Raw genomic sequence first — 27762 nt, forward strand, 5'->3', positions numbered from 1 at the left:
AGCAAACTTCTCAGATATTGTGACAGTCGTCGAAGAAAGCGTTGTACGAAGTTTTTGGAAGTTTGGTCATTAAATGGGCTTGCAGTGCTCCCAGGAGTGAAAATCGGGCTATATATATATGAGAGCTATATCTAAATCTGATATAGAAGTCACAGAGGAAATAGTTGTGCAAAATATTGACAAGATTGGATGATAAATGCTTTTGCAGAGGTCCTACAAGTGATAAACGAGAGAAACATTTATATGGGAACTATATCTTAATTTGAATAGATTTCTATGAAACTCTTCAGTGATCTGAAAAGCCATAGGAGAAACCCTCGTACCATTAGGAGCGGTTAACATATGACCAAACTATAGAACAAAAATATTTATGAGAGCTTTATCTTAATCTGAACCGATTTCAACCCAAATCTGCACACATAGTGAAAATCATAAAAGAAGACACTGTGTAAAAGTTAATATAAATCTATTTAGAAATATGCTGACAATGGCTCTGAAAGTAAAAATCGGGTGAAACATATATATGGGAGCTGTTTCCAAATCTAATTCGATTTCTGTGAAATTCAACGGCAATGCTGGGAGATATATGAAGAAAACATTTTTGTGAGAATCGGTTGACAAATAACCAAATTATTGCAAAAATCAAGACCAAATCGGACGAACATATATATAGGAGCTATATTTAAATCTGAACCGATTTCGATGAAAATTCGAACATTTGGTGGTAGTCGTAGAAGAAAGCTTTATGTTAAACTTTGGGAAACCCAGTTGATAAATGCGGCTGCAAAAGATCTAGAAGTGAACATCGGGTGATAAATATATAAAGGGATCTAAATCTGAACCTATATCTCTTAATTCACCAGGAATATCGAGAATCATAAGAAAAATCTTCATGCGAAATTTCGAGAGAATCGGTTAACAAATGACGATGTTATTGCAATATTATTCAAAATCGAACGAACTTATGGAAGCTATATCCAAATCCGAACCGATTTTTTCCAATCTCAATAGACTTCTTCTCTAGGCCATAAAAGATGCCCGTACCAAATTTGAAGACGATCGGATAAAAATTGCGACCTGTACTTTGTACACAAATAGACAAATGGACGGACATAGCTAAATCGAATCAGAAAGTGTTTCTGAGTTATGCTTATCAATGGGTCTATCTCTCTTCCTTCTGAGTGTTACAAACAAATTCATTCATTAAGTTCTGTCTAAGTTCATGTCTAAGAAGACAAGCACTCTTAATTATAAAATACATTAGATAGGCTCGTGTGTCGAGAAATTCTTCCAGTATTTCTAGGAATTTCAATTTAAACGTTAATTTTACCTGTTCTTCAACGGTCTAATGTAGATCAACGAAACCAAAACAAAAGACTTAGGAAACAAATACAAAAGCCTTAAATTACTATTATCTACTAACATACTTCTGTTTTTTCTCAATTTCAGACTATCTTCCCGTCATCTGCGAAGACAACAAATACCCCGTGAAAGCTATTCACCCATAACAACTCTTACATCATTGCAAAGATCGCGTTCAATATCAACCGACGATTTAAGCACCGAGTGGGATATAAACGGCAGTGAAAACACAGAACCAGCCGAGTGGAGACGAGTCAGTAAGCTGCGCAGATCTTTTCAATCAACCACAACCAAACAACCCCAACCATCGCCCACAAGTGCTAGAAGGCCATTGGATTTGCCCGCATGTTCCGTGAGCGTTTCCAAGATACGAGCAGAGCTAGAAAACGGAAGACGTTTAAATACGGTAATGAAAAATAACCATGTGGATTTGGCTGCTCTAAGCAGTATTTTAAATGGTCCCGACAGCAGTAAGGCCTCCCCGAAACTAGAGCGCAGTAGCTTTCTAACAGCAGAATCCCTCAAAGAGATTAGAGGCAAATTGAAAAAGCTCTCAGACGAGTCGCTGTACAAAGAGGACTTTGTAATCAATCAGCAATCGGCTAGTAGAGAATTACCCGAACAGGATCAAATAGAGGTACAAGCGCCAACAATTCGCAGAAGTCTGGATCGCTCGCCAGACAGATATAGTGCTGCTACAGTTAAAAAGGACCTAGGTAGTCCGGTAGTCGAGGCTAAGCACACCACCAACAGCTTGGAATCCCGACTCAAATACAAGGAAACCAATCCCATTGAATGGCATTTGAGACGAAAATCTTATGGTTTTGAGAAAATGTCCCCGCCTGACAAGTCAACGATGCAGCGCATGGATGCTTCCACCGACAGTGGATTGGGCCGTTCAGGAGAATTGCAAAATTGGTCCCCCACCCAGGCGGCGGCAAATGATAGTAGTCGCTCTGGAGCAGTGGTGGTACGTTTTGGAGAGCGTTTAAATTCTTCAACAGCTTCGACAACAACAACAACATCATCGGCCATGCAAAGACGTTACAGAACTCAAAAATCCTATGACGAGTCCGAAAATTCCCAAGAAGAAGATGGAGGCCTTAATAAAAGACATTCAATCGCAGTGGACGAAAGTAAATATGTGAGTGACAATGGACGTCAAACTACCCATGTGAGGCTAAATGGTTTCCCTGACTCCAACTCCCTTGGAGGGGCAACGGAGGGTAAATTCCTGCTCACCACAGAGATAAGCAATTCAAGTTCAGCCTTTTCCCAGAGGGGCCAACAAAAAAGAGTCGAGTTTTGCAAGACCGAAGTACACTTTGCCACCGAATCGGGAAGGGTGAATATTGTGGAGACCGATAGCAAACCCCCGCCTACCAATAATTTTAGACGTAGACGCAGTCGCAGTTCCAGTGTGGGACCCCTGCAAAGTTTAGTGAAATCGGCCACAACAGTCTCCACAACTGCATCCACCTCATCTACAGTGGCCATGCCAGTCACCTTGTTTGGTGATGATAAATTAAGACGCAAGACCATTGCCTCCAGCACTGTGGCCTACAGGGCTCCACTCATGGAATCCCCTGATCAGAGCAAGGATTCAATGAAAAATGTCACTGTAACCATACCCGAATCCTTTGGTCTAACGGAGAGTTCCCGCAGTAGTTATGCTTCTACGACCAGCGGGGTGGACACCACCGACTATGAAACTGACGAAATGACCTCGTTGCGTGGCATACTCAAAAATAAACCAGCCAAACCGAAACCCTATGTTTTGGGTGAGAATATCGAGAAACCCGATGATTTGTGGGGAGTGCATTTGAAACCGGTCCAGGGTAAAAGCGATCTAGTGGGAAGAGGTAAGTATTTTGTTGAAATATTTTTGAGACTCAAACTGAAAAGGTTCGAGTATGGTATCCTTTTACCTAAAAGTAGAAACTAACAAAAACTTAGGCCTTATAAGATAACGATAATTGTATTCAAAGAGATTTATTCTGAGTACAGTTTTCAAGTAGAACTCATAGGAGCAGTCCAAAGTGATTCTGCTGTTAGATTAGACTGATTTGTTGAGCAGTCGAGATCTTCCACAGGAAGCAGAAGGAGGAAGGAACTCTCCTTCTGGTGGACATGGATCAAGTCTCCGCGAGAACCAATGATTGAGGCCATCCAGATTCTATGCTGACATTGGTACTCAGCCGAGCACCTGCGTTATTTGTCATAAAAACTTAAATTATATATTTTCCCCAGAGTTGTCAACGTCGGATGCAACAGTGATGGGACGGCGGAGCATCACTTTATATGCCTTTCCGGCACCTCCACCCAAGTATGGGGGGGCTAAATCAGAGAATAGTCCACCGACTCGACAGCAGCGTGATTAGAACAATACTTACCGACGTCTCAGTAGTTTGGTGGACTGCAATGGAGAAAAAGTACAACTTAAGGATAATACAACAGTTTTAGAGAACGTGTTGAGTGTGAGCCAGTCACAGAGGCTTTTCAGACATAAGGCGATGGGAAAATGTATAGAGGATAGCAGCAGGTCATACCATCCCGGTATAATGGAGACAACGATAGGAACCCTGGAAGGAAAGAAAGAAATTTCCGATCGAATACATGAGATTAACCTTGAGGTCGAGTGCGAAGCACTGCTGCCAGCGGCACACACTTGGATTGACGGAATCTTAATATTGCTATCTGGGAGATCATATTATTCGAATAGATCAAAGCTAGAGGACAGAGTAGGCCTGGGGGTCTACATTGAGAACCCAGGGACCGAGATCTGTTGTAGGCTGCCGGACCATAATACGGTCCTACAGGCGAAGCTCCGGGTGATCACGGTGAGGTGGTGTGGTGTTTACGCGAGGACGTCGAGTGTGAACATCTCAACAGACAGTAAAGTTGCCATAAGGGCAATAACAACCAGGACGGTACGGTCACGAACAATCTTGCATCGTAAGAAGGAGATTAACGTCTTCTTTGAGGATGGCACAATCCGTATCGTTTGGTTGCCGGGCCATAACGGTGTAAGGGGGAATGAAAGGGCAGACGATTTGGAGGTGAAGGCCAGAGAACTTCCGTCAATATACTTGGTTGACCCGAAGCCTTTCGAGTCGACGCAGTCCGAGTTAAGGGAGTGAGCGACGAATGCGCCAAAATCCTATGGGGGGATCCAGATCGTGAGAAGACGAGGCTATTACCAAAAGGAAGTAAGAAGGAGGTCAGTTTGGCTATTGGTATCATGACGGGACACATAGGACTACAAGCTCACTTATGTAAAATCGGTGCGGCAAGTGATAGCATGTGTAGGGCATAAGGGGGAAGACGATGAGACGTTGGAACATTTTCTTTGTCATTGCTCAGCTTTCACGTCTAACAGATACCGGCACTAGGTGGGGACACTATACCAGACATGAACTAACTAAGGGGAGTGTCACGGAAAACAATTAAGGATTTTGTAGCACGGAATTCCTAACCTAGATTTTTTTCGAGGTTACTTTATATATTTTTGGAGCGCACAACAAGCCAATTACTGGTTTAGGTGTATGTCTATAGTGGCACGGGGCGGATGAAAATCTGTACCCTCTTTTCAACCTATCCTAGGGGCGTGGTACGGAAAACAAGTAAAAGCGTGCAAAGTTCGACCGGGCCGAATCTTGGAAGCCCACCAACGTGGATACTGCTAAAAATGTATACAAACGTAATTTAGTTGAAGGCCATAATTTTATTCTAAAGGGTGATTTTTTTGAGGTTAGGATTTTCATGCATTAGTATTTGACAGATCACGTGGGATTTCAGACATGGTGTCAAAGAGAAAGATGCTCAGTATGCTTTGACATTTCATCATGAATAGACTTACTAACGAGCAACGCTTGCAAATCATTGAATTTTATTACCAAAATCAGTGTTCGGTTCGAAATGTGTTCATTCACCGTAACGTTGCGTCCAACAGCATCTTTGAAAAAATACGGTCCAATGATTCCACCAGCGTACAAACCACACCAAACAGTGCATTTTTCGGGATGCATGGGCAGTTCTTGAACGGCTTCTGGTTGCTCTTCACTCCAAATGCGGCAATTTTGCTTATTTACGTAGCCATTCAACCAGAAATGAGCCTCATCGCTGAACGGTGAATGAACACATTTCGAACCGAACACTGATTTTGGTAATAAAATTCAATGATTTGCAAGCGTTGCTCGTTAGTAAGTCTATTCATGATGAAATGTCAAAGCATACTGAGCATCTTTCTCTTTGACACTATGTCTGAAATCCCACGTGATCTGTCAAATACTAATGCATGAAAATCCTAACCTCAAAAAAATCACCCTTTACATACCAGTCTTCTGTCAAACCAACAAAAATTAAAGCTTCTAGGAACCGAACAAGGATAATTAAGAGACAGGTTTATATAGGAGCTATATCAGGTTAGAGACTAATTAGAAGTGTACTTTGCGCAGTTGTTGAAAGTCGTGGAACAGAACACCACAGGCAAAACTTTAGCCAAATCACAAGAGTTTAAATTGGCAGTTCGGTTTATGTGGGAGCTTTACAAGGTTATAGACCGATTTAGACTTTACTTAGTGAAGTTGTAGAAAGTCATAACAGAACTCTACATGCAAAATTTCGGCCAAATCGGACAAAAATTGCGGCCTGTAAGCGCTCATGATGTCAAATCAGGAGATCACTTTATATGGGAGCTATATCAGGTTATAGACTGATTTGGACCGTACTTGGTACAGTTGTTGGAAGTCATAAAAATTTGACTTTCAGGGGCTCAAGAAATTAAATCGGGAGAGCGGTTTATATGGGAGCTATATCAGGTTATAGACCGAATTGGTCACTATCTTGCACAGTTGTATGAAGTCGTAAGGGAACACTATGTGCATAATTTAAGCCAAATCGGACAAAAATGGTGGCTTCCATGGGTTCAAGAAATCAAATCGGGATATCAGTTTTTATGGGAGCTATATCCAAATCTGAGCCGATATGGACCATTCGCAATCCCCAATGACCTACATTAATATTAAGTATCTGTGCAAAATTTCAAGCAGCTTGTTTTACGCGTTCGATCGCTTTCGTGATTGCGACAGATGGATGAACATAGGGACTGATGGACGTGGCTAAATCGACTTAGAGTACCGAGATAATCAAAAAGGAAAACAAGTAAATGGATGTTACGCCGGGCCGAATCTTACATACCATCAACCATGGATTGCATTTGTCAAGTACTTTGCGCAATGTTTTTCTATAGGCAAGCAAAGGATAATGAATAAGAATTGCAATGCTATTGTAACTGCGTATATAAGTTTATGGACCAATTCGGACCGTACTTCGTTAACATGTTTAGAAAACAATAGTAAAAATCATTGCGGAAAATTTCAGCCAAATCAGATAAGAATTGCGGCCTACAGCAGCTTAAACATACCCACCACCTCGGATAAATATGAAAACCACCTTTCGTCAAAATCCGGTGAATAACGCATACCTTATGCCCCACAGCAGCTATATCGAAATATATTCCGATTTGGACCAAATACTAATAAGTACAAGCCATTGTTCAGTTGTGTATAACAAAATATTGATCTTTTTAGTAGCTATATCTAAAAATAAACCTATCTGAACCATATACGACACGGATGTCGAAAAGCCTAATATAAGTCTCTGTGTCAAATTTCAATGAAATCGGATTATAAATGAGCCTTTAATGGGGCCAAGACTTTAAAACGAGATAACGGTCTATATGGCAGCTATATTCAAATCTTTACCGATCTAGGCGAAATTGCAGAAATATTTTGAGGGGCTTAACTTAACTCACTGTCTCAAATTTCGGCGATATCGGACAATAAATGCGCCTTTTATGGGCCCAAAACTTTAAATCGAGAGATCGGTCTATATGACAGGTATATTCAAATCTGGACCGATCTGGGCCAAATTGAAGGAGATTGTCGAAAGGCCTAACACAACTCATTGTCCCAAATTTCAGCAAAATCGGATAATAAATGTGGATTTTATGGGCCTAAGACCCTAAATCGACGGATCGGTCTATATGGTAGCTATATCTAACTCTGGACCGATCTAAGCCAAATTGAAGAAGAATGTCGAAGGGCCCAACGTAACTTATTGTCCCACATTTCAGCAAAATCGGTTGTGGGTATAAAAATAACATCAGGAGACCGGTTTATAAGACCAAATGGGATAAAAATTGTGCCTACTTGAGGCTCGAGAAGTCATGATATATATGGGAGCTATATCAGGTTATGGACCGCTTCAGACCACATGTGAAAGTTATAGGAGAAGTCGATGTACAAAATTTCAGCCAATTCGGATAAGAATTGCACCCTCTAGAGGCTCAAGAAGTAAAATCGGGATATCTGCTCATATGGGAGTTATGCGCGCTCTAGAGGCTCAAGAATTTTAATCCGGATATGGGTTTATATGGGAGCTACATCAGGTTATGAACCGATTTGGAACGTACTTGGTACAGCTGTTGAAAGTTAAAACAAACCACCTCGTGCAAAATGTTAGCCAAATCGAATAATAATTGCGCCTTCTAGGGGCTCAAGAAATCAAGATCCAAGATCGGTTTAATAATTGTGCACTCTTGAGGCTCAAGAAGTCAAGATCCGAGATCGGTTTGTGTGGCTCAGGTTATGAACCGATTTGAACCATGCTTAGCACGCTTGTTGGAAACTGTAGTAAAACATTTTATTCAAATTTCCAGCCAATTCCGATGAGAACTGCGCCCTCTAGAGGCTGAAGAAATCAAGTTTCAAGATCGGTTTATATGGCAGCTCTATCAAAACCTTTACCGATATGGCCCATTTACAATCCCAATTGACCTACTTTTAGGATATATTCAGTGTCGGACCGCCTATTTTTGTTAAATTTTGCAAAAAAATTTACTTTGTTGATATCGATAGGAAATACGTCAATCGTTATTCAGACAAAAATAAAATGTCTATAGTGCCATCGATATTTTTATACCCTCCACCATAGGATGGGGGTATATTAATTTCGTCATTCTGTTTGTAACACCTCGAAATATGCGTCTGAGGCCCCATAAAGTATATATATTCTTGATCGTCATGTCATTTTAAGTCGATCTAGCCATGCCCGTCCGTCCTTCCGTCTGTCTTTCGAAGGAGTAAAGCTAGCCGCTTGAAATTTTGCACATAAAGGGTGATTTTTTTGAGGTTAGGATTTTCATGCATTAGTATTTGACAGATCACGTGGGATTTCAGACATGGTGTCAAAGAGAAAGATGCTCAGTATGCTTTGACATTTCATCATGAATAGACTTACTAACGAGCAACGCTTGCAAATCATTGAATTTTATTACCAAAATCAGTGTTCGGTTCGAAATGTGTTCATTCACCGTAACGTTGCGTCCAACAGCATCTTTGAAAAAATACGGTCCAATGATTCCACCAGCGTACAAACCACACCAAACAGTGCATTTTTCGGGATGCATGGGCAGTTTTTGAACGGCTTCTGGTTGCTCTTCACTCCAAATGCGGCAATTTTGCTTATTTACGTAGCCATTCAACCAGAAATGAGCCTCATCGCTGAACAAAATTTGTCAAAATTTGAACACATTTCGAACCGAACACTGATTTTTGTAATAAAATTCAATGATTTGCAAGCGTTGCTCGTTAGTAAGTCTATTCATGATGAAATGTCAAAGCATACTGAGCATCTTTCTCTTTGACACCATGTCTGAAATCCCACGTGATCTGTCAAATACTAATGCATGAAAATCCTAACCTCAAAAAAATCACCCTTTATATTGGGTTGCCCAAAAAGTAGTTGCGGATTTTTCATATAGTCGGCGTTGACAATTTTTTTCACAGCTTGTGACTCTGTAATTGCATTCTTTCTTCTGTCAGTTAACAGCTGTTACTTTTAGCTTGCTTCAGAAAAAAAGTGTAAAAAAAGTATATTTGATTAAAGTTCATTCTAAGTTTTATTAAAAATGCATTTACTTTCTTTTAAAAAATCCGCAATTACTTTTTGGGCAATCCAATACTTCTTATTAGTGTAGGTCGGCTGGGATTGTATGTTTTGATATAGCTGCCTTATAAACCGATCTTGGGTCTTGACTTCTTGAGCCTCTAGAGGGCGCAATTCTCGTCCGATTCGACTGAAATTTTGCACGTGGTGTTTTGGTATCACTTCCAACAACATGCGCTAAGTGTGGCGCAAATCGGTACATAACCCAATATAGCTGCCATATAAACCGATCTGGGATCTTGACTACTTGAGCCTCTAGAGGGCGCAATTCTCATCCGATTTGGCTGAAATTTTGTACAACTGCTTCTCTCATGACCTTCCACATACGTGTCTAATATGTTCTGAATCGATCAATAGCTTGATACAGCTCGCATATAAACCGATCTCCCGATTTTGCTTTTTGAGCCCCTACAAGGCGCAATTCTTATCCGAATGAACTGAAATATTACACAATGACTTCCACAATGTTCAGCATTCATTTGTGGTCAGAATCGAACTATAATTTGATATAAAGATATACCGCGTATAGAACTCGTCAAATGCGATCTATGGTGGAGGGTATATAAGATTCGGTCCGTCCGACAACAGCTATATTATCAACCCCAGACAATCATCCATTTTCTCAAATATTTCTTCTTTAATCTCTTCTACAGTCCAAAATGACTCCCCCACTACTGCGAATACGACAGCGGCTGCAAGTTTGGCCCAATTAACATCGGTGGCTGAGCGCATACGACAAGTGGAACAGCAACAGGATTTTTCCCAATCCAATGGATTTTCAACAAAAATCAACTTGAATTTAGGTCGCACCTCGCCCCACAAAAATTGGGAAGAAACAGGTAAATCAGAACGTTACGAAAGGTCAACACTTGACCTACTAGCCCCCATTAATTTATTTTGTGTAAAAAAATGTAGTGTGATTGTTTTCCCTATAGTTCCTAAGTTGCCTGTGTTTGTGTGTGTGTGTGTTATTTTTGTATATGGTAGTTAAATATTTTACTCTTGGCATATTTTTGGCCTTTTATATTTAAATTTAGCATTTTCTCTTCTTATGGGATGATCTACTTTTTTTATTGCGATACATGGTATTATTTAAAACTCCAAATAAATACTTAATATTGTATTTAGATTTGTGGTCTTATATCTATTGAACTTGCATATATCTACCTATATAACTTTACATGTGTTATTTGTGTTGGCCTGTTGTATTGTTTGCAAACTAATTGGAATGAGCTCTCTTTAAATACCCAGTAAACTTGCTAACAATATTTTAAACGAATGTGGGCTTCAATTTGTGATTTGTGATTTCCGTTGTGCTTTTAATTGGCTTCTAATCGAAAAAGAAAATGTTTTACTAAACAACAAAATTAACATAATAAAAACCTTCAGAATAAGGGAGGTTTTTCTACGAATGGAAAAACAAATCGCTTTAGCTGGCAAGAAAGCAAAACATTGAAAATTTATTTGGAATAAATTTAACAAGTAAAAGCGTGCTAAGTTCGGCCGGGTCGAATCTTATATACCCTCCACTTTTGAACCTTATTTGACACAGTTGTTGGAAGTAAGAATAAAATACGTCATGCCAAATTTCAGCCAAATCGGATAGGAATTGTGCCCTCTAGAAGCTCAAGAAGTCAAGTCCCCAGTTCTGTTTATATGGCAGCTATATCAGGTTATGGACCGATTTGAACCATACTTGGCACAGTTGTTGGATATCATAACAAAACACGTCGTGTAAAATTTCATTCCAATCGGATAAGAATTGCGCACTCTAGAGGCTCAAGAAGTCAAGACCCAAGATCGGTTTATATGGCAGCTACATCAAAATATGGACCAAAATGGCCCATTTACAATACCAACCGACCTACACTAATAAGAAGTTTTTGTGCAAAATTTCAAGCGGCTAGCTTTACTCCTTCGGAAGTTAGCGTGCTTTCGACCGACAGACGGACGGACGAACATGGCTAGATCGACATAAAATGTCGCGACGATCAAGAATATATATACTTTATGGGGTTTCAGACGAATATCTCGAGTAGTTACAAACAGAATGACGAAATTATTGTAGTATACCCCGCATCCTATGGTGGAGGGTACAAAAATACCAAATGGAAAACAACTTTAGTTCAAGCAATAGAAAAATTGACAACGAAACAAGTAAAAGTGTGCTAAATTCGGCCTGGCCGAATCTTGGTAACCGACCGCCATGGATTCCGCTAAAATATGGGAGCTATATCTAGTTATAGACCGAATTAGACCGTACTTGGCGCAGTTGTTGAAAGTCATAACAGGACACTGTATGGAAAATTTCAGCCAAATCGGATAAAAATCGCGGCTTGTAAGGGCTCACGTACTGAGGAGGCTCAGAGATGTTGGTCACTATGTAGGCGGGCCGTAGGCTCGAAATGGGGCCTGAACCCGATAGTCCACTGGCTTTACAGGAGCGTGATTAGACCAATACATACTTACGCCTCAATAATTTGGTAGACTGCAATGGAGAAAAAGTGCAACATAAGGACCATACAACAGGTTCAGAGAACATGTTGTCTTGCCATAGGCGGAGCGATGAGGACCACGCACACTAGGGCACTGGAGAGACTATTCTAGATATTCGACCCATTGACATACAGATTAAATGTGAGGCAGCCACTGCGGCCAAGAGACTTAAGACGATGGGAGAATGGATTGAGGATTGGAGCAGCTCATACCATCGCGGTATAATCGAGGCGACGATAGGAAACCTAGAAGGAAGGGAAGAAGTTTCCGATCGGATACCTGAGATGAACCTTGAAATCGAGTGCGAGGCACTGCTGTCATCGGCACAGTCTTCGATTGACGGAAAACTATTGGGTTGTCCAAAAATAATTGCGGATTTTTCATATAGTCGGCGTTGACAAATTTTTTCACAGCTTGTGACTCTGTAATTGCATTCTTTCTTCTGTCAGTTATCAGCTGTTACTTTTAGCTTGCTTTAGAAAAAAAGTGTAAAAAAGTATATTTGATTAAAGTTCATTCTAAGCTTTATTAGAAATGCATTTACTTTCTTTTAAAAAATCCGCAATTACTTTTTGGGCAACCCAATAGTATTGCCATTTGGAAGATCATGTTACATGGATGGATCAAGGCTAGAGGACAGAGTGGGCCTGGGGGTTAACGTTGAGAATCCAGGGACTGAGATCTGTTTTAGACTGCCTGACCATAATACAGTCCTGCAGGCGGAGATCCGGGCGATCACGGAATGCGTCAAGTGGTGTGGTGCTGTGAACATCTTTACCGACAGTAAAATTGCCATAAGGACAATAACAACCAGGACGGTAAGGTCACGAACAGTCTTGCAGTGTAAGAAGGAGATTAACGCCTTTTATGAGAATAGGAAAATCCGCATCGTTTGTGTGCCCGGCCATAACGGAGTAAGGGGAAATGAAAGGGCAGACGATTTGGCTGTGAAGGTCAGAGGACTGCCGTATGGTGTAGGTGTATGTCCATAGTGGCATTGGGCGGATTGATGTCTGCACCCTCTTTCCAACCTAACCTAAGGGCTCAAGTGGTCAAATCGGGAGATCGGTTTATATGGTAACTACATCATGTTCTTGACCGATTTGAACCGTACTTGGCACAGTTGTTGGGAGTCATAACAGAACACTATGTTCCAAATTTCAACCAAGTCTGACAAAAATTGCGGCTTCTAGGGACTCAGGAAATCAAATCGGGAGATCGGTTTATATGAGAGCTATATCAGGTTATAGGCCGATTTAAACCGTACTTGGCAAAGTTGTTGAAAATTATAACAAAACACTATGTGCGAAAATTCAGCCAAATCGTACAAAAATGTGGCATCCATGGGCTCAAGAAGTCAAATCGGGAGATCGTTTTATATGGGAGCTATATCAGGTTCTTGACCGTAATTGACACAGTTGTTGGAATTCATAACAGAACACTATGCGCAAAATTTCAGCCAAATTGGACAAAAATTGTGGCTTCATGGGCTCAAGAAGTCAAATTGGGAGATCGGTTTATATGGGAGCTATATCCAAATCTAAACCGATATGGCCCAGTTGCAATCCGCAATGACCTACAGCAACATAAGGTATCTGTGCAAAATTTCAAGCGGTTAGCTCTACACATTCGACCGCTATCGTGATTTCGACAGACGGACGTTCGGACAGACGGACATGGCTAGGTTGAATCAAATTTTCGAGACCATCAAGAATGTATATAATTTATGTGGTCCTAGATCAATATTTCGAGATGTTACAAACGGAATGACAGGATTAGTATACTCCCATCCAATGGTAGTGGGTATAAAAATGTAAAAAATAAAACAAAATAAAAACCTAATTTTTTCCACCTTTTTGGGAAATATTTAACTTAAATCATCGTCAAGTTCTACCAAATTCAAAATCGGAAAGAAATCTTCATGCATGCTCGTGCGTATATCCAGCAGATTTTCTATAGTATCCTTTTCCTCGAAGTCCTCACTTTTTCTTCTGAAATCGCTACTTGTAATATGTAGTCTATCATCATGTTTTCCTGTCAGACAATGACCTGTCATGACGGGTACTATGAGCGAGATTTATGTTCTAGCCAACGAAACTTTGTCTGCTTTACAATTCTCTGAGATATTTCTGTGTACCGGCATTAGCAAAATGTGCATTTTGAACTACTGAGAGATCCGCGGTAGTAAAAGACTGTTTTTTAATTCAAAAATTTATTCCCCAGAGCTTTTATGATTCCCAGGCTGTTTAAGAAGATATTTAAGCTGCTTGATACACACCACAGTTCTTAAACGCACTTCCCAAAAACTATGCGGCAGACTGGTCAAAAATTATTCGTATTACCAGGGAATAGCAACTTAAACAATATGTAATCCAGGAGATCCTTGTCCAAAGCCAACCTTGACCAACAAGAAGGTCGAAAGTAGGCTTCCTGCACATGTATTGTTATACATCATTTTCTTCCAGAAACAATCCTTCGAATCCTCGCGAGAACATCAGAAAAGATTTTTTTCAGTGGTGGTTATCCCCTCTTTGCCGTGAAACACCTATTTGGTGTCGCATTGCGGCACGCCGTTCGGACTCGGCTATAAAAAGGAGTCACCTTATCATTGAGCTTAAAACTTGAATCGAACAGCACTCATTGACATGTGAGAAGTTTGCCCCTCTTCCTTAATGGAATGTTTTGTGCAAATCTGCTTTTGTTCTGCTGAGACTATCAAGAATCGTGAAAAGTATGGTCAATATAGGTGCTTAATCTGATATACTTACTTAAACTGGATATGACAGAACATTTTTTCCCATAAGCTGAACGTAGAAAAGCATTTCAAGCGTCACGATCTTCTGCGCTCCTTCTAAAATCTCCGACACCAAATTTCCATAATCTGCTTGATTCTGTTGAGTGTCAAGACCCAGGAACTCTGCGTTTAATATGGGATGCGTTCACAGGGATCTGGGTCTGAGTCGAGTGGGTATGACCGGGCAATTGTATCATGCGTACCCTGGTTATAATCGTAACATTCATCTTGCACGTCGGCATCAATCCTTGCTCTGTAGGAGTTAAGGCGGCTGCATCTGCCGGAACGTAATTAAGCCAGAACTACTCTGGTCTGCCGGGGGAGGTCAATTTCTTCGGGTGCAATGGGAGGCGGTCGTTCTCCAAGGACTACATTCACCCGGTAGCCATTTACCGCATCTGCTACCGTGTCAGCATGAATGTTGTGTAGACCTGTTTGATATGCCGCTTGATCTAGAGGTTTTCTCTTGTAGCGCTGAACCGCATGCTCTAGATCATGTAGAACAACCTTAAGGCTTCTGCTTAAGGCATAAAGCTGACGAGACCACACTGGCGCTGCATATCTTACCATTGACCGGCCAATTGGTTTGTACGTGGTCAAGAAGGTTTCTTTGTCTGCACCCCAAGTGCTGCCAGCAAGTGACTTGAAGACCTTGTTTCTACTTTTGACTTTTTCGCAAATTGCTGTGGTATGTGGGGAGAATGTGTAAGAGCTGTCAAATGTGACGCCAAGTATTTTGGGACACTGGATGGTCGGAATCATTTCTTCATCCACCATCACAGTCAGCTCAGTATTCATCTCACGCGTATTTGTAGTGAACTATGTGGCTGAAGATTTGGTGGCAGATATCAGAAACATATGAGGCAAGTTCGTTGAGGTAGACGTTCTACCTATCACAGATATCAACAATGGGTGGGGAGACTAATGCCATGATCGTCCGCATATGTTACGATCTCTATGCCGTCTGCAGGGGGTGGAATAGAGGATAATAGAGGTTAAACAGTGCCGGAGATATCATTCCACCTTGGGGAACTCCCTGTTTCACACTACGGTGCAGCGACTTCTTATCCCTAAATTCCCCAAATAATAATTTGCGACCCAGCGTTTCAGGCCTGGATGGAGGGACGTGTTGGCGATATCCTCAATTAGTTTGGCATGGCTGACCGTGTCGAATGCCTTCGATAGGTCCAGTGCCACGAGCACCGTCCTATCACATGGCCTAAGCTGATTGAAGCCACGGCAAATGTGTGCGGTGATGACATGCAAAGCTGTGCTATGCAGTCTTCGAAATCCATGTTGATGCTCGGCGAATGGAAATTTTCCTACGAGGCTTAAGAGGAGTAATGCCCCAAGCGTCTTTGCTACTGGTGAGAGAAGGAAGATCGGTCTGTACGACTCTCACAAACTCAGATTCTTTCCAAGCTTCGGTAGCGGGATCACTCTACCCCTTTTCCGGACATCTGTAACTATAAGAGTGTTCAAAGACAGTTTGAGGACAGTAGTAAGGTACTCAACTTCAGGTAAATTTAGATTCTTCAACATCAATGTAGAGATTCCGTCGGAGCCCAACGCCTTGGATGATTTGTCCCCACGAATGACATTCGTAACTTCGCCCACGGTAAATTTTGATGACTGTCCATCGGCTCGGAGATTACGAATACGGCGAATGGCTCTCCTCCGGCTCTTGGTCGTCCGGGTTACGTGTACCACCGTGATCGCCTTCAAAAGACTTCTTTGCTCAAGCTTCTTCATCCATTCTGAAAACATGACCTAGCCAACGCAACCGTTGTATTTTGATGCGTTTAACTATGGTATCGTCGTCATGCAGCTCGTGTTTCATACGTGGTCCATGCATTTTTTCTCTCAAACACTCCAAGTACTACCTCATCTGATTTTGCAAGCACCCATGCTTCGGAGCCATACGATAGCACGGGTAGTGTCAGTGTCTTACATAGTGCTGCTTGCTCAACCTAAAGTAGCATCTGTTAGTCAATAGTATCTTTCGCTTTATTTCAAAACTGTTGTCATTTGTTTCGGTTATGGCGGTGCCGAGTTACATAAAATTACTGTCTATCTCAAAGTTGTAGTTCCTTTTTCCTTTTACCACTGTCCTTATCTGCTTGGGATTGCAGGGCTTTGTGGGAGTTGGTATCATCCACTTTGTCTTATCGCTATTTACTGCAAAAACCATTATCGTTGATTCTCTTTCGATACATTCAAAGGCTGCGACTGCTTCTTCCGGGGACCGATCTCTAATATCGATGTCGTCAGCAATAGCGAGAAGAATGTGTTCTCTTATAAGTAGTGTGCCATATCTATTCACATATGCATCTCGTATAATCTTCTCCAGCAGGATATTAAAGAGATAAGCAGGTTAAGTTCGAAAATGGGCTATATCGGACTATATATTCATATCGCCGCCATATAGACCGATCTGCCTATAAAAGCCACATTTATTATCCGATTTTGCTGAAATTTGGGACAGTGAGTTATTTCAGGCCCTTCAACATCTTTCTTCAATTTGGCCCTGATCGGTCCAGATTTGAATATAGCTGCCATACAGACCGATCTCTCGATTTAAGATTTTGGGCCCATAAAATGCGCATTTATTGTCCGATGTCGCCAAAATTTGGGCCCTTCGACATTCTTCTTCAACTTGGCTCAGATCAGTACAGGCTTGGATTTAGCTGCCATATGGACCGATCTCTCGATTTAAGGCGCATTTATTGTCCCATTTCGCCGAAATTTCGGACAGTTAGTTTTGTTTGGATCTTCGAAATTTTTGTGCAATTTGGAACAAATCGTGAAAATAGGGTACTACATTTTTGAATACCTGAAGGGGGAGCGGACCCTCCCCCTTACCCTAATTTTCAGAACCGCCAGATCTCGGAGATGGGTTTTGGGATTTAAGCAAAATTTTTGTGTGCTCCCTTATAGCAACCTACAAACGAAAATTTGGTATCCAAATTTCGGATGGGGTACCTAGGGGGGCGTCCCACCCCAAAACCTACCAAATATATATATACACCAATCACGACAATATGGGACACAAATGAAAGGTATTTAAGATTAGAAAACGTATCTGATATCCAATTGTCGGTCCAAGTGTTTGGGGGACCACCCCGACCAAGCCAATGTGAGACTTAAATGAATGGAATTGGGGGTAGAGTAAGAATTGATACCCACTTTTGGGACCAACTTTCTGGGGGTCCACCCCTTTCCCAAAATACCCCACAAACAGCTATTTTTGACTTACCATCACAAAATGGAGCGTAAATAAAGGTATTTGGGAGTAGAATACGAATTTGATATCAAAATGTAGGACCATGGATTTAAGGCATCACCCCTTCCTCAAAACACCCCCAAGGGTAAAAATTTTTCGACCATGCCAATATGTGGATCAAATGAAAGGTATTTGAGATTAGAAAACGAATTTGATAACTAATTTTGGGGCCATGTGTTTGGGGGACGTCTCATCCTGTAAACTCCTCTTAAGTCAATGGCAATATGGGGTTTAAATAAATGGTATTTGAGAGAAGAGCACGATGCTAATATTTTTTCAGGGCCAAGGGCCTGGGGGACCACCTCTCCCCTGAAAACACCCCTAAATCAGACATCATGAGAATATCAAGCTATTTTCAAACTTAAATTCGTAGACCAATAAAGATTTCATTGTCGAAAATAAATATTCCAAGGAAAATTGTTTTCCATATAAAGTAAAAGAAGGCGCAGCGAAACGGGCCCGGTCCAGCTAGTCAAATATATTTTACGATCATTCCCATTTGATTTAAAACATTTCTGCAAATTATATAATAAAAGCTTTAATAGGGTAAAAATCTTTGCAATTTTTTAGCATTCCCTTTGCCAAAGATAAACAAATTAAGCACATGGTAGCACCTGCTTTGCATGCCTTGAAAATGTTTTTGAACAAAAAAAACCCAAATTCTGCTTAAAGTATGCTTTTTTAGGCCAGATCATAATATTTCAGTTATTAACGAAAGTATATCTCTATTAATCCTATGAAAATACTGAAAAATTCTAATTTCACTAATTCTCAACTAAACTATTTCTTCTTCTTCTTCTTAACTTTCCTAAACTCAAAACAAAACAAAAAAAAATATAATAATTCAACTCTTCTTTGAACTCTTAAACAAGAAAAGCTTTAGAAGCCATAAAATTGCGTAGATCACTCTACTATTTTGCCAACTAAATAAAACCTAAACGAAAGTAGAAATCCTAAAGATTTATCAACAAAAAACAAGAAACATTTTTTAAACTACCACAAATGAAAAGAAAACAAGGATAGACATTACTTACCATAATCAAGCTAATAAAACAACCATGAAGAGAATACTCCTCCAAGTCACTATCAACCAACCAATCAATCAATCCAAATTTCGCTACCTAAACAGGTCGTCTAGGGGGCAGCCTACAGCGCCGTCGAAGGCCCAGCGCCCAAGAAATGCTGTTGCAAGATCTCAAAGATCATCAACGTATTCTAGATGAGGGTCTCAAGTCGACAACCTTGATCATAAAGACCATGCGTTCGGCCACAGAGTTCGATGAGGCCATGCGGCGCCTGAGCATAGCTTCCATAGAGGCCACTGCCATGGTACAACCGCCAATTTTCTTGCGTTCGCATAGCCATCAGGAGACCACATCATCACCCCCTTCAACTTCTTTATACGACTGCCTTACAGATGCCAAGACTAGCAATGAAAGTTTACAGCTCTACAAGTCCACCAGTTTCTCATCGAATTCCTCATGGTCTACTCTGGATTCTCGCAGATTTTCTAGCGATTCAAGGAAAACCTCTACAGATTCAGGAGCTTCCTTTGCCCGTCGCAATTCGGGACCACGTCTTAGTTTTTTGGGCAACGAACAAATACCAGTTAGTCAGCAACTGCAAAGATTGCGTCTTATCTATGATGCCCCCACCATCTCGCAGGATGACGAGGACAGTGCCGATGAGGAGGTTAAACACTACTTCCGTGGTCATGGCGACAGCGATAGCGGTGGTGGAACGCAAGAGAGCTCCTCATACGAAGATGATCATTGTTTGGAAAATTCCAGCAGTTGGAGTCGCCTCAAGGCCAAGAAGACAATATGGAAAATTGATACTGACAATGATGTTATGGCAAAACCTGCAGCAGCCACAATAAGACCTTTGGAGAAAACAGGTAACTTCTGAACAAGGGAATATTAAGAAACATTTTTCAAAATTTGTTTTTCTGAAAAAAGTAGATCATCTTCATAAGCAAAGAAAAGTGTTGCACAATTTATGTAGGTGTACCTTTTCCTTTAAAGGCAAGAAAGTGTAAAATTTTTGCTTGACCTTGTATTTAATCAGAATGCAAGATCCATAATAATATACTCGTAATGGAATGGCCTGTTATCCTATGTAGAAAATTTTGAAATTCTACAATAGATTATAAAAAAATTAGGCCCACTAATGAAAGACATAGTCAAGTAAGCGGCATCACTCATCAAAAGACCTTGGAACTCCACTTACTGCAATCCCTTTTAAAGCACAATTTACCACTTACTAACCAAAGAGAAGGGAAGCCACAGTAGCGCAGAAGTTAGCATGTCCGCCTATGACGCTGAGCGCCTGGGCTCGAATACTGGCGGGACCATCAAAAAAATTTGCAACCAAACAGAAGGCAAAACTATACTTTTAGGGCGCACCTCCGATATCGCTGAAATTGGGTATGTTGATGTGGGTTTACCCCAGGAACACAAATATGATGTATTTTTTTGGGGGACAAAGGCCATTGGACTACCATAGGGGCAAAAAAGAACCCCATAATGGGAAGTGCTCCAACCCAGATGCATATCAAACGAAAGATATTAACGAGTAGACTACAAATGTGCAAGAAATTGGACCCACGAGGGACCTGTGGGGCCTTGGAACTTTTGAATCCCCTAACCTAGGCAATATAGGTATCAATTAAAAGCGAAAGAAGTGCAGATTACTAATGTGGTAGAGTAGATTACATATGAAAATGGAACAAGTAAAAAGGCGTTAAGTTCGGCCGGGCCGAACTTTCCACTTCCACAAAATCTGGTGAAAAATGCATATCTTATGCCCCAAAGCAACTATATCGAAATATGTTCGGATTTTTCATATTTCGATATAGCTAAACAAGTCATTGTGTAATTGTGTATAGCAAAATATTTGTCTTTTTAATAACTATACATACATATCTAAAAATAAACCGATCGAGAAGCCTAACATAAGTCACTGTGTCAAGTTTCAGTGAAATCGGACTACAAGACTTTAAATCGAGATATCGGTCTATATGACGGCTATATCCAAATCTGGATCGATATGGGCCAAGCTTCAGAAAAATGTCGAAGAACCTAACACAACTCACTGTCCAAAATTTCGGCGAAATCCGACAAAAAAATGCGCCCCAAAGCCCCAATGTCGATGGGCTTAACCTTACTCACTGTCCCAAATTTCGGCGACATCGGACAATATATGCACCTTTAATGGGCCCAAAACCTTGAATCGACGGATCGGTCTATATGGCAGCTATATCCAAATCTGGACTGATCTGAACCAAATTGAAGAAGGATATCGAAATGCTAAACCACCTCCACCATGGATCGCATTTGTCGAGTTCTTTGCGCGATATCTCTTTTTAGGCAAACAAAGAATATTGAATAAGAACTGTTATGCTATTGGAGCTATATCAAGTTATAGTCCGATTCGGACCATAAATGAATGCTGAACATTGTAGAAGTCATTGTGTAATATTTCAGTTCATTCAGATAAGAATTGCGCCTTGTAAGGACTCAAGAAGCAAAATCAGGAGATCGGTTTATATAGGAGCTGTATCAAGCTATTGATCGATTCAGACTATATTCGACACATATGTTGAAAGTCATGAGAGAAGCCGTTGTACAAAATTTCTGGCAAATCGGATGAGAATTGCGCGCTCTAGAGGCTCAAAAAGCCAAGACTCACGATCGGTTTATATGGCAGCTATATCAAAACATGGACGGATTTGAACCACACTTAGCGCAGTTGTTGAAAGTTATACCAAAACACCACGTGCAAAATTTCAGTCAAATCGGACGAGAATTGCGCGCTCTAGAGGCTCAAGAAGCCAAGACTCAAGATCGGTTTATATGGCAGCTAAATCAGGTTATGTACAGATTTACGCCATACTCAGCACATAATAAAGGGTGATTTTTTTGAGGTTAGGATTTTCATGCATTAGTATTTGACAGATCACGTGGGATTTCAGACATGGTGTCAAAGAGAAAGATGCTCAGTATGCTTTGACATTTCATCATGAATAGACTTACTAACGAGCAACGCTTGCAAATCATTGAATTTTATTACCAAAATCAGTGTTCGGTTCGAAATGTGTTCAAATTTTGACAAATTTTGTTCAGCGATGAGGCTCATTTCTGGTTGAATGGCTACGTAAATAAGCAAAATTGCCGCATTTGGAGTGAAGAGCAACCAGAAGCCGTTCAAGAACTGCCCATGCATCCCGAAAAATGCACTGTTTGGTGTGGTTTGTACGCTGGTGGAATCATTGGACCGTATTTTTTCAAAGATGCTGTTGGACGCAACGTTACGGTGAATGAACACATTTCGAACCGAACACTGATTTTGGTAATAAAATTCAATGATTTGCAAGCGTTGCTCGTTAGTAAGTCTATTCATGATGAAATGTCAAAGCATACTGAGCATCTTTCTCTTTGACACCATGTCTGAAATCCCACGTGATCTGTCAAATACTAATGCATGAAAATCCTAACCTCAAAAAAATCACCCTTTACTTAGGAAGTCATATCAAAACACCTCATGCAAAAATTCAGCCAAATTAGATGAGAATTGCGAGCTCTAGAGGCTCAAGAAGCCAAGACTCAAGATCGGTTTACATGGCAGCTATATCAAAACATAGACGGATTTGAACCACACTTAGCGCAGTTGTTGAAAGTTATACCAAAACACCACGTGCAAAATTTCAGTCAAATCGGACGAGAATTGCGCGCTCTAGAGGCTCAAGAAGTCAAGACCCAAGGTCGGTTTATATGACAGCTATACCAAAACATGCACTGATTTGGCCCATTTACAATTCCAACCGACCTACACTAATATCAAGCGGCTGGTTTTACTCTTTCGAAAGTTATCGTGCTTTCGACAGACAGACGGACGGACGGACAGGTGGACGGACAGGCGGACGGACAGGCGGACGGACAGGCGGACGGACATGCCTAGATCGATTTAAAATGACATGACTATCAAGAATATATAGACTTTATGGGGTCTGAGACGCATATTTTCGAGGTGTTACAAACAGAATGACGAAATTAATATACCCCCATCCAATGGTGGAGGGTATAAAAAGAATCTGTGCAAAGTTTGAGCTCAATATCTCCATTTTTGAAGACTGTAATTTCAACGGACGGACATACCTAGATCGTCTTAAATTTTTGCGCTGATCAAGAATATATACACTTTAGAGGGTCGGATATGAATATTTCGATGTAATGCAAACAAAATGACAAAATTAATATATCCCATCCTTCGGTGGTGCGTAGAAAAAGAGATATCGGGAAAAGAACTCGGCAAATGCGATCCATGGTGGAGGGTATATAACATTCGGCTCGGCCGAACTTAGTACGCTTTTACTTGTTATACCCACCACCATAGGATAGGGGGTATATTCATTTAGTCATTCCGTTTGCAACACATCGAAATATCAATTCCCGACCCGATAAACGACACATATATTTTTTTAATTTCACGATGTCCGTGTGTCTGTCCGTCTATCCTTCCGCCTCTTGTTAATACTCTACAGCCTTCAAAAATTGAGATATTGCAATTGAGCTGTAATTTGGCACAGATACATCTTGCATGCTGGTTAAGTTTTTGAACGGGTCAAATCGGTCCATGTTTGGATATAGCTGCTAAATAACCTCCACCATATGAAGGTATACTAGTTTCGTCATTCTGTGTGTAACACCTCGAAATATGCATCTAAAATCCCAATGAAGTGTATATATTTTTGATCGTCATGACATTTTAAGTCGATCTAGTCATGTCCATCCGTGCGTCCATCCGTCCGTCCATCCATCCGTCCGTCTGTCTGTTGGAGGCACGCTAATTTTCGAAGGAGTAAAGCTAGGCGCATGAAATTTTGCAGAAATACTTTTTATTAGTGTAGGTCGGTTGAGATTGTAAATGGGCCAAATCGGTCAATGTTTTGATATAGCTGCCATATAAACCGATCTTGGGTCTTGACTTCTTGAACCTCGGGAGGGCGCAATTTTCGTCCGATTTGACTGAAATTTTGCACGTGGTGTTTTAGTATCACTTCCAAAGACTGTGTTAAGTATGGTTCAAATCGGTTCATAACCTGATATAGCTGCCATACAAACCGATCTTGGGTCTTGACTTCTTCAGCTTTTAGAGGGCGCAAATCTTCTTATTTGGCATTAATTTTGCACGTAGTGTTTTGTTATAATTTTCATCAACTGTGCTAAGTATGGTTTAAATCGGTTCATAAACTGGTATAGCTGCCATATAAACCAATCTTGGATCTTCACTACTTGAGTCGCTTGAGGGCGCAATTATCATCCGATTTGGCTAAAATCTTGTACATCGGCTTCTCCGATGACTTTCATCATACAAACATAATGGTCTTAATCGATCTATAGCTTCTTTCTCGAGCTTCTACAAGACCCAATTCTTATCCGAATGGACTGAAATATTACACAATGATTTCTACAATGTTCAGCATTCAATTCATTTATGGTCCGAATCGGACTATATACATAAATAGCTCCAAAAGCATAACAGTTCTTGTCATTTCTTTGTTTGCCTAAAAAGAGACATTGCTCAAAGAACTCGACAATTACGATCCATGGTGGAGGGTATATAAGATTCGGCCCGGCCGAACTTAGCACTCTCTTACTTGTTTCATACTCGATTTCGCTTAAACTTAAAACAGTGATATATTTTAAGCCTGCCGACATCAGACTGGTTTAGATCGGACTTTATTTGGATACAGCTGCCATATAGACCGATCTCCCGATAAAGGGTCCGAATCCGAAAAGTTTTATTTTTTATCCGATTTCGCGGAAATTTGAAACATTGAGTTGTTTTAAGCCTCCCCCAAATATTTTTCAGATTGAACGATATTTAGATATAGCTGCTGTATACACCCTTTATCGACAGATCGGTCCATATGACAGCTATAACTAAATATAGTCCCATTTGAACCATATTTGGGTCCGATGTTAGGAGGCTTAAAACTTTTTACTGTTTCAAATTTCAACAAAATCTGGTATTAAATAAAGCTTGTATGGCCTTCAGGCCCCTTATCGGCTGATCGGTCTATATGGCAGCTATATCTAAATATAGTCCGATCTGAACCATATTTGGGTTGATATTGGAAGGCCTAAAACTACTCACTGTTTCAAATTTCAGCGCAATCGGGTAAAAAATAAACCTTTTATAGGCTTCAGGTTCTTTAGCAGGAGATCGGTCTTTATGGCAGCTATATCCAAATATAGTCCGATCTAAACCTTGTTGAAGTCAGATATCGGCACTCTTAAAATAACTCACTGTTTCAAATTTCAGCGAAATCGGGTTATAAAAAAAGCTTTAATGGACTTCAGACCGTTCATCAGGTCAGATGTCGGGAGGCCTAAAACTACTCACTATTTCAAATTTCAGCGAAATCGGCTAAATGTAAGGCATTTATGGACATTAGACCCTTTATCGGGAGATCGGTCTGCGGACCATATCTAAATATAGTCCGATATGGCCCGTTCAAGAACTTAACCAGTGTGCACAAAAATACGTATCTGTGCCAAATTTTAGCTAGATTAGATTACAACAGACGGATATACGGACAGACACAAGGACATCGTTAAATAGTCTTAGAATTTTTCGAAGATCCGAAATATATATACTTTGTAGGCTCGGAGATTGATATTTCGACATGTTGCAAACGGAATGACTAAATGAATATGCCCCGTATTCCATAGTGTTGGGTATAAAAAACCGATTTTTTAGTAAATTTGTCTCAAAGCCGCAGTGGCCGCCTCACACTTCAACTGAATATCTATGGGTCGGATATCTAGAATAGTCTCCAGTGCCCTAGTTGGAGTGGTCTTCATCGCTCCTCCTGTGCCAAGACAACATGTTCTCTGAACCTTTGGTATTATCTTTACGTGGCACTTTTTCTCCACTGCACTCCATGAAACAACTGAGATGTAAGTAAGTGCTGGTCTTATCACTCTGCTGTGGACTATTCTCGGATTCAGGCCACATTTCAAATCTACGTTCCGTCTACACAGTGGCCATAATGCTACATAAAAATTGAGATATTGAGCTAAAACGTTGTGCATAGGCAGTTTAAGTTCGAAGATAGGCTATATCGGACTATATTTCGATATGCAAATGCAAAAATGCAAAATTTGCCCATGAACATTCCATTAAGGAACAGGGGCAAACTTCTCACATATCAATGAGTGCAGTCCGATACAAGTTTTAGCTAAATGATAAGGGGCCTCCTTTTTATAGCCGAGTCCGAACGGCGTGCCGCAGTGCGACACCTCTTTGGGGAGAAGTTTTACATGGTATAGTACCTCACAAATGTTGCCAGCATTAGGAGGGGAAAACCACCGCTGAAAATTTTTTCTGATGGTCTCGCCAGGGTTCGAACCCAGGCGTACAGCGTCATAGGCGGACATGCTAACCTCTGCGCTACGGACAAAATATAGTCCCCATCGGTATATATGGGGGCTATATTTTGATATAGCACCCATATATACCGATCCGCCGATTTAAGGTCTAAGGCCCCTAAAAGCAACATTTTTTTATCCGATTTGGGACAGTGAGTTGTGTTAAGAAACTAGACTTCCTTCTTTAGTTTGGCCCTTACCAGTCCAGATTTGGATATAGCTGCAATAGAGACCGATCTCTCGATTTAACGTCTTGGGCCCATAAAAATCGCATTTATTGTCCGATTTTGCCAAAATTTGAGACAGTTAGTATTGTTAGGTCCTTCGACATCCTTCTTCAATCCGCCCGGATTTGGATATAGTCGCCATATAGATCGATCTCTCGATTTAAGGACTTGAGGCCATACAAAGTGCATTTATTGTCCGATTTTGCTGAAATTTGGGACAGTGAGTTCAGTTAGGACACTCGACATCGTTCTTCAATTTGGCCCAGATCGGTCCAGATTTGCATGTAGCTGCCTTATAGACCGATCTCTCGATTTAAGTTTTTGGGCCATAAAAGGCATATTTATTGTCTGATAGTGAGTTGTGTTAGGTTCTTCGACATCATTCTGAAATTTGGCCCAGATCGTTCTTGATTTCAATATAGCTGCCATATACACCGATCTCTCGATTTAAGGTCTTGAGCCCATAAATGACGCATTTATTGTCCAATTTCACCGAAATTTGAGACAGTGAGTTGTATTAGGCCCCTCGTTTTAGCCCCTTGTCTGTTCGGATTTGGATATAGCTGCCATATAGACAGATCTCTCGATATAAGGTCTTGGGCCCATAAAAGACGCATTTATTGTCCAATTTCACCGAAATTTGACACAGTGACTTATGTTAGGCTTTTCGACATCCCTATAGTAGATTCAGGTTCAGATCGTTCTAAATTTGGATAAAACTACCAAAGGATCAATATTTTGGTCTACATCATTAAACAATGAGACGAGAGTTGGTTTACATATATACCCGAGGTGGTGGGTATCCAAAATTTCGGCCCGGCCGAACTTAGCGCCTTTTTACTTGTTACCATTACTTTTTTTTTTGCACAGGCTATCATATACATTTCCAAGTTGAGAGGCATGGGTTAGGATTTCATTTCAGATACATGGTTTCTTCGGAGGATTTACTTAGAATTTTATGTAGTTTACGATAATGCTATGCGATTTAAAAAAAAAAAAAACATGCTGCCCTAGTATTTAAAATTCTGGTTATCTCGCCATTCTGAACCGATCTAGTCATGTCCGTCCGTCCCTCCGTCTGTCGAAATAATAATAGCTTCCGAACGCGTAAAGTTAGCCGCTAGAAATTTCACACAGACATTTCTTATTGATATA

General features: G+C 40.7%; 1 protein-coding gene across 5 annotated transcripts in view; it reads left to right on the forward strand.

Annotated features, from left to right (window-relative positions):
- The window catches only part of LOC106092677 (serine-rich adhesin for platelets), a 250128-nt gene that overhangs the window by 201746 nt on the left and 20620 nt on the right, over positions 1–27762 (forward strand). For 4 of the 5 annotated variants that reach the window (XM_059364548.1, XM_059364551.1, XM_059364552.1 and 1 more), the window contains 3 exons: positions 1450–3224; positions 10026–10211; positions 19075–19842. In XM_059364548.1, the coding sequence (XP_059220531.1) occupies positions 1450–3224; positions 10026–10211; positions 19075–19842 (2729 nt within the window). The remainder of the gene's footprint in view (positions 1–1449; positions 3225–10025; positions 10212–19074; positions 19843–27762) is intronic. The other variant, XM_059364550.1, reaches the window with a different exon arrangement.

The sequence above is a fragment of the Stomoxys calcitrans genome, chromosome 3 (genome assembly GCF_963082655.1).
Source record: "Stomoxys calcitrans chromosome 3, idStoCalc2.1, whole genome shotgun sequence".
Lineage (NCBI taxonomy): Eukaryota > Metazoa > Arthropoda > Insecta > Diptera > Muscidae > Stomoxys > Stomoxys calcitrans.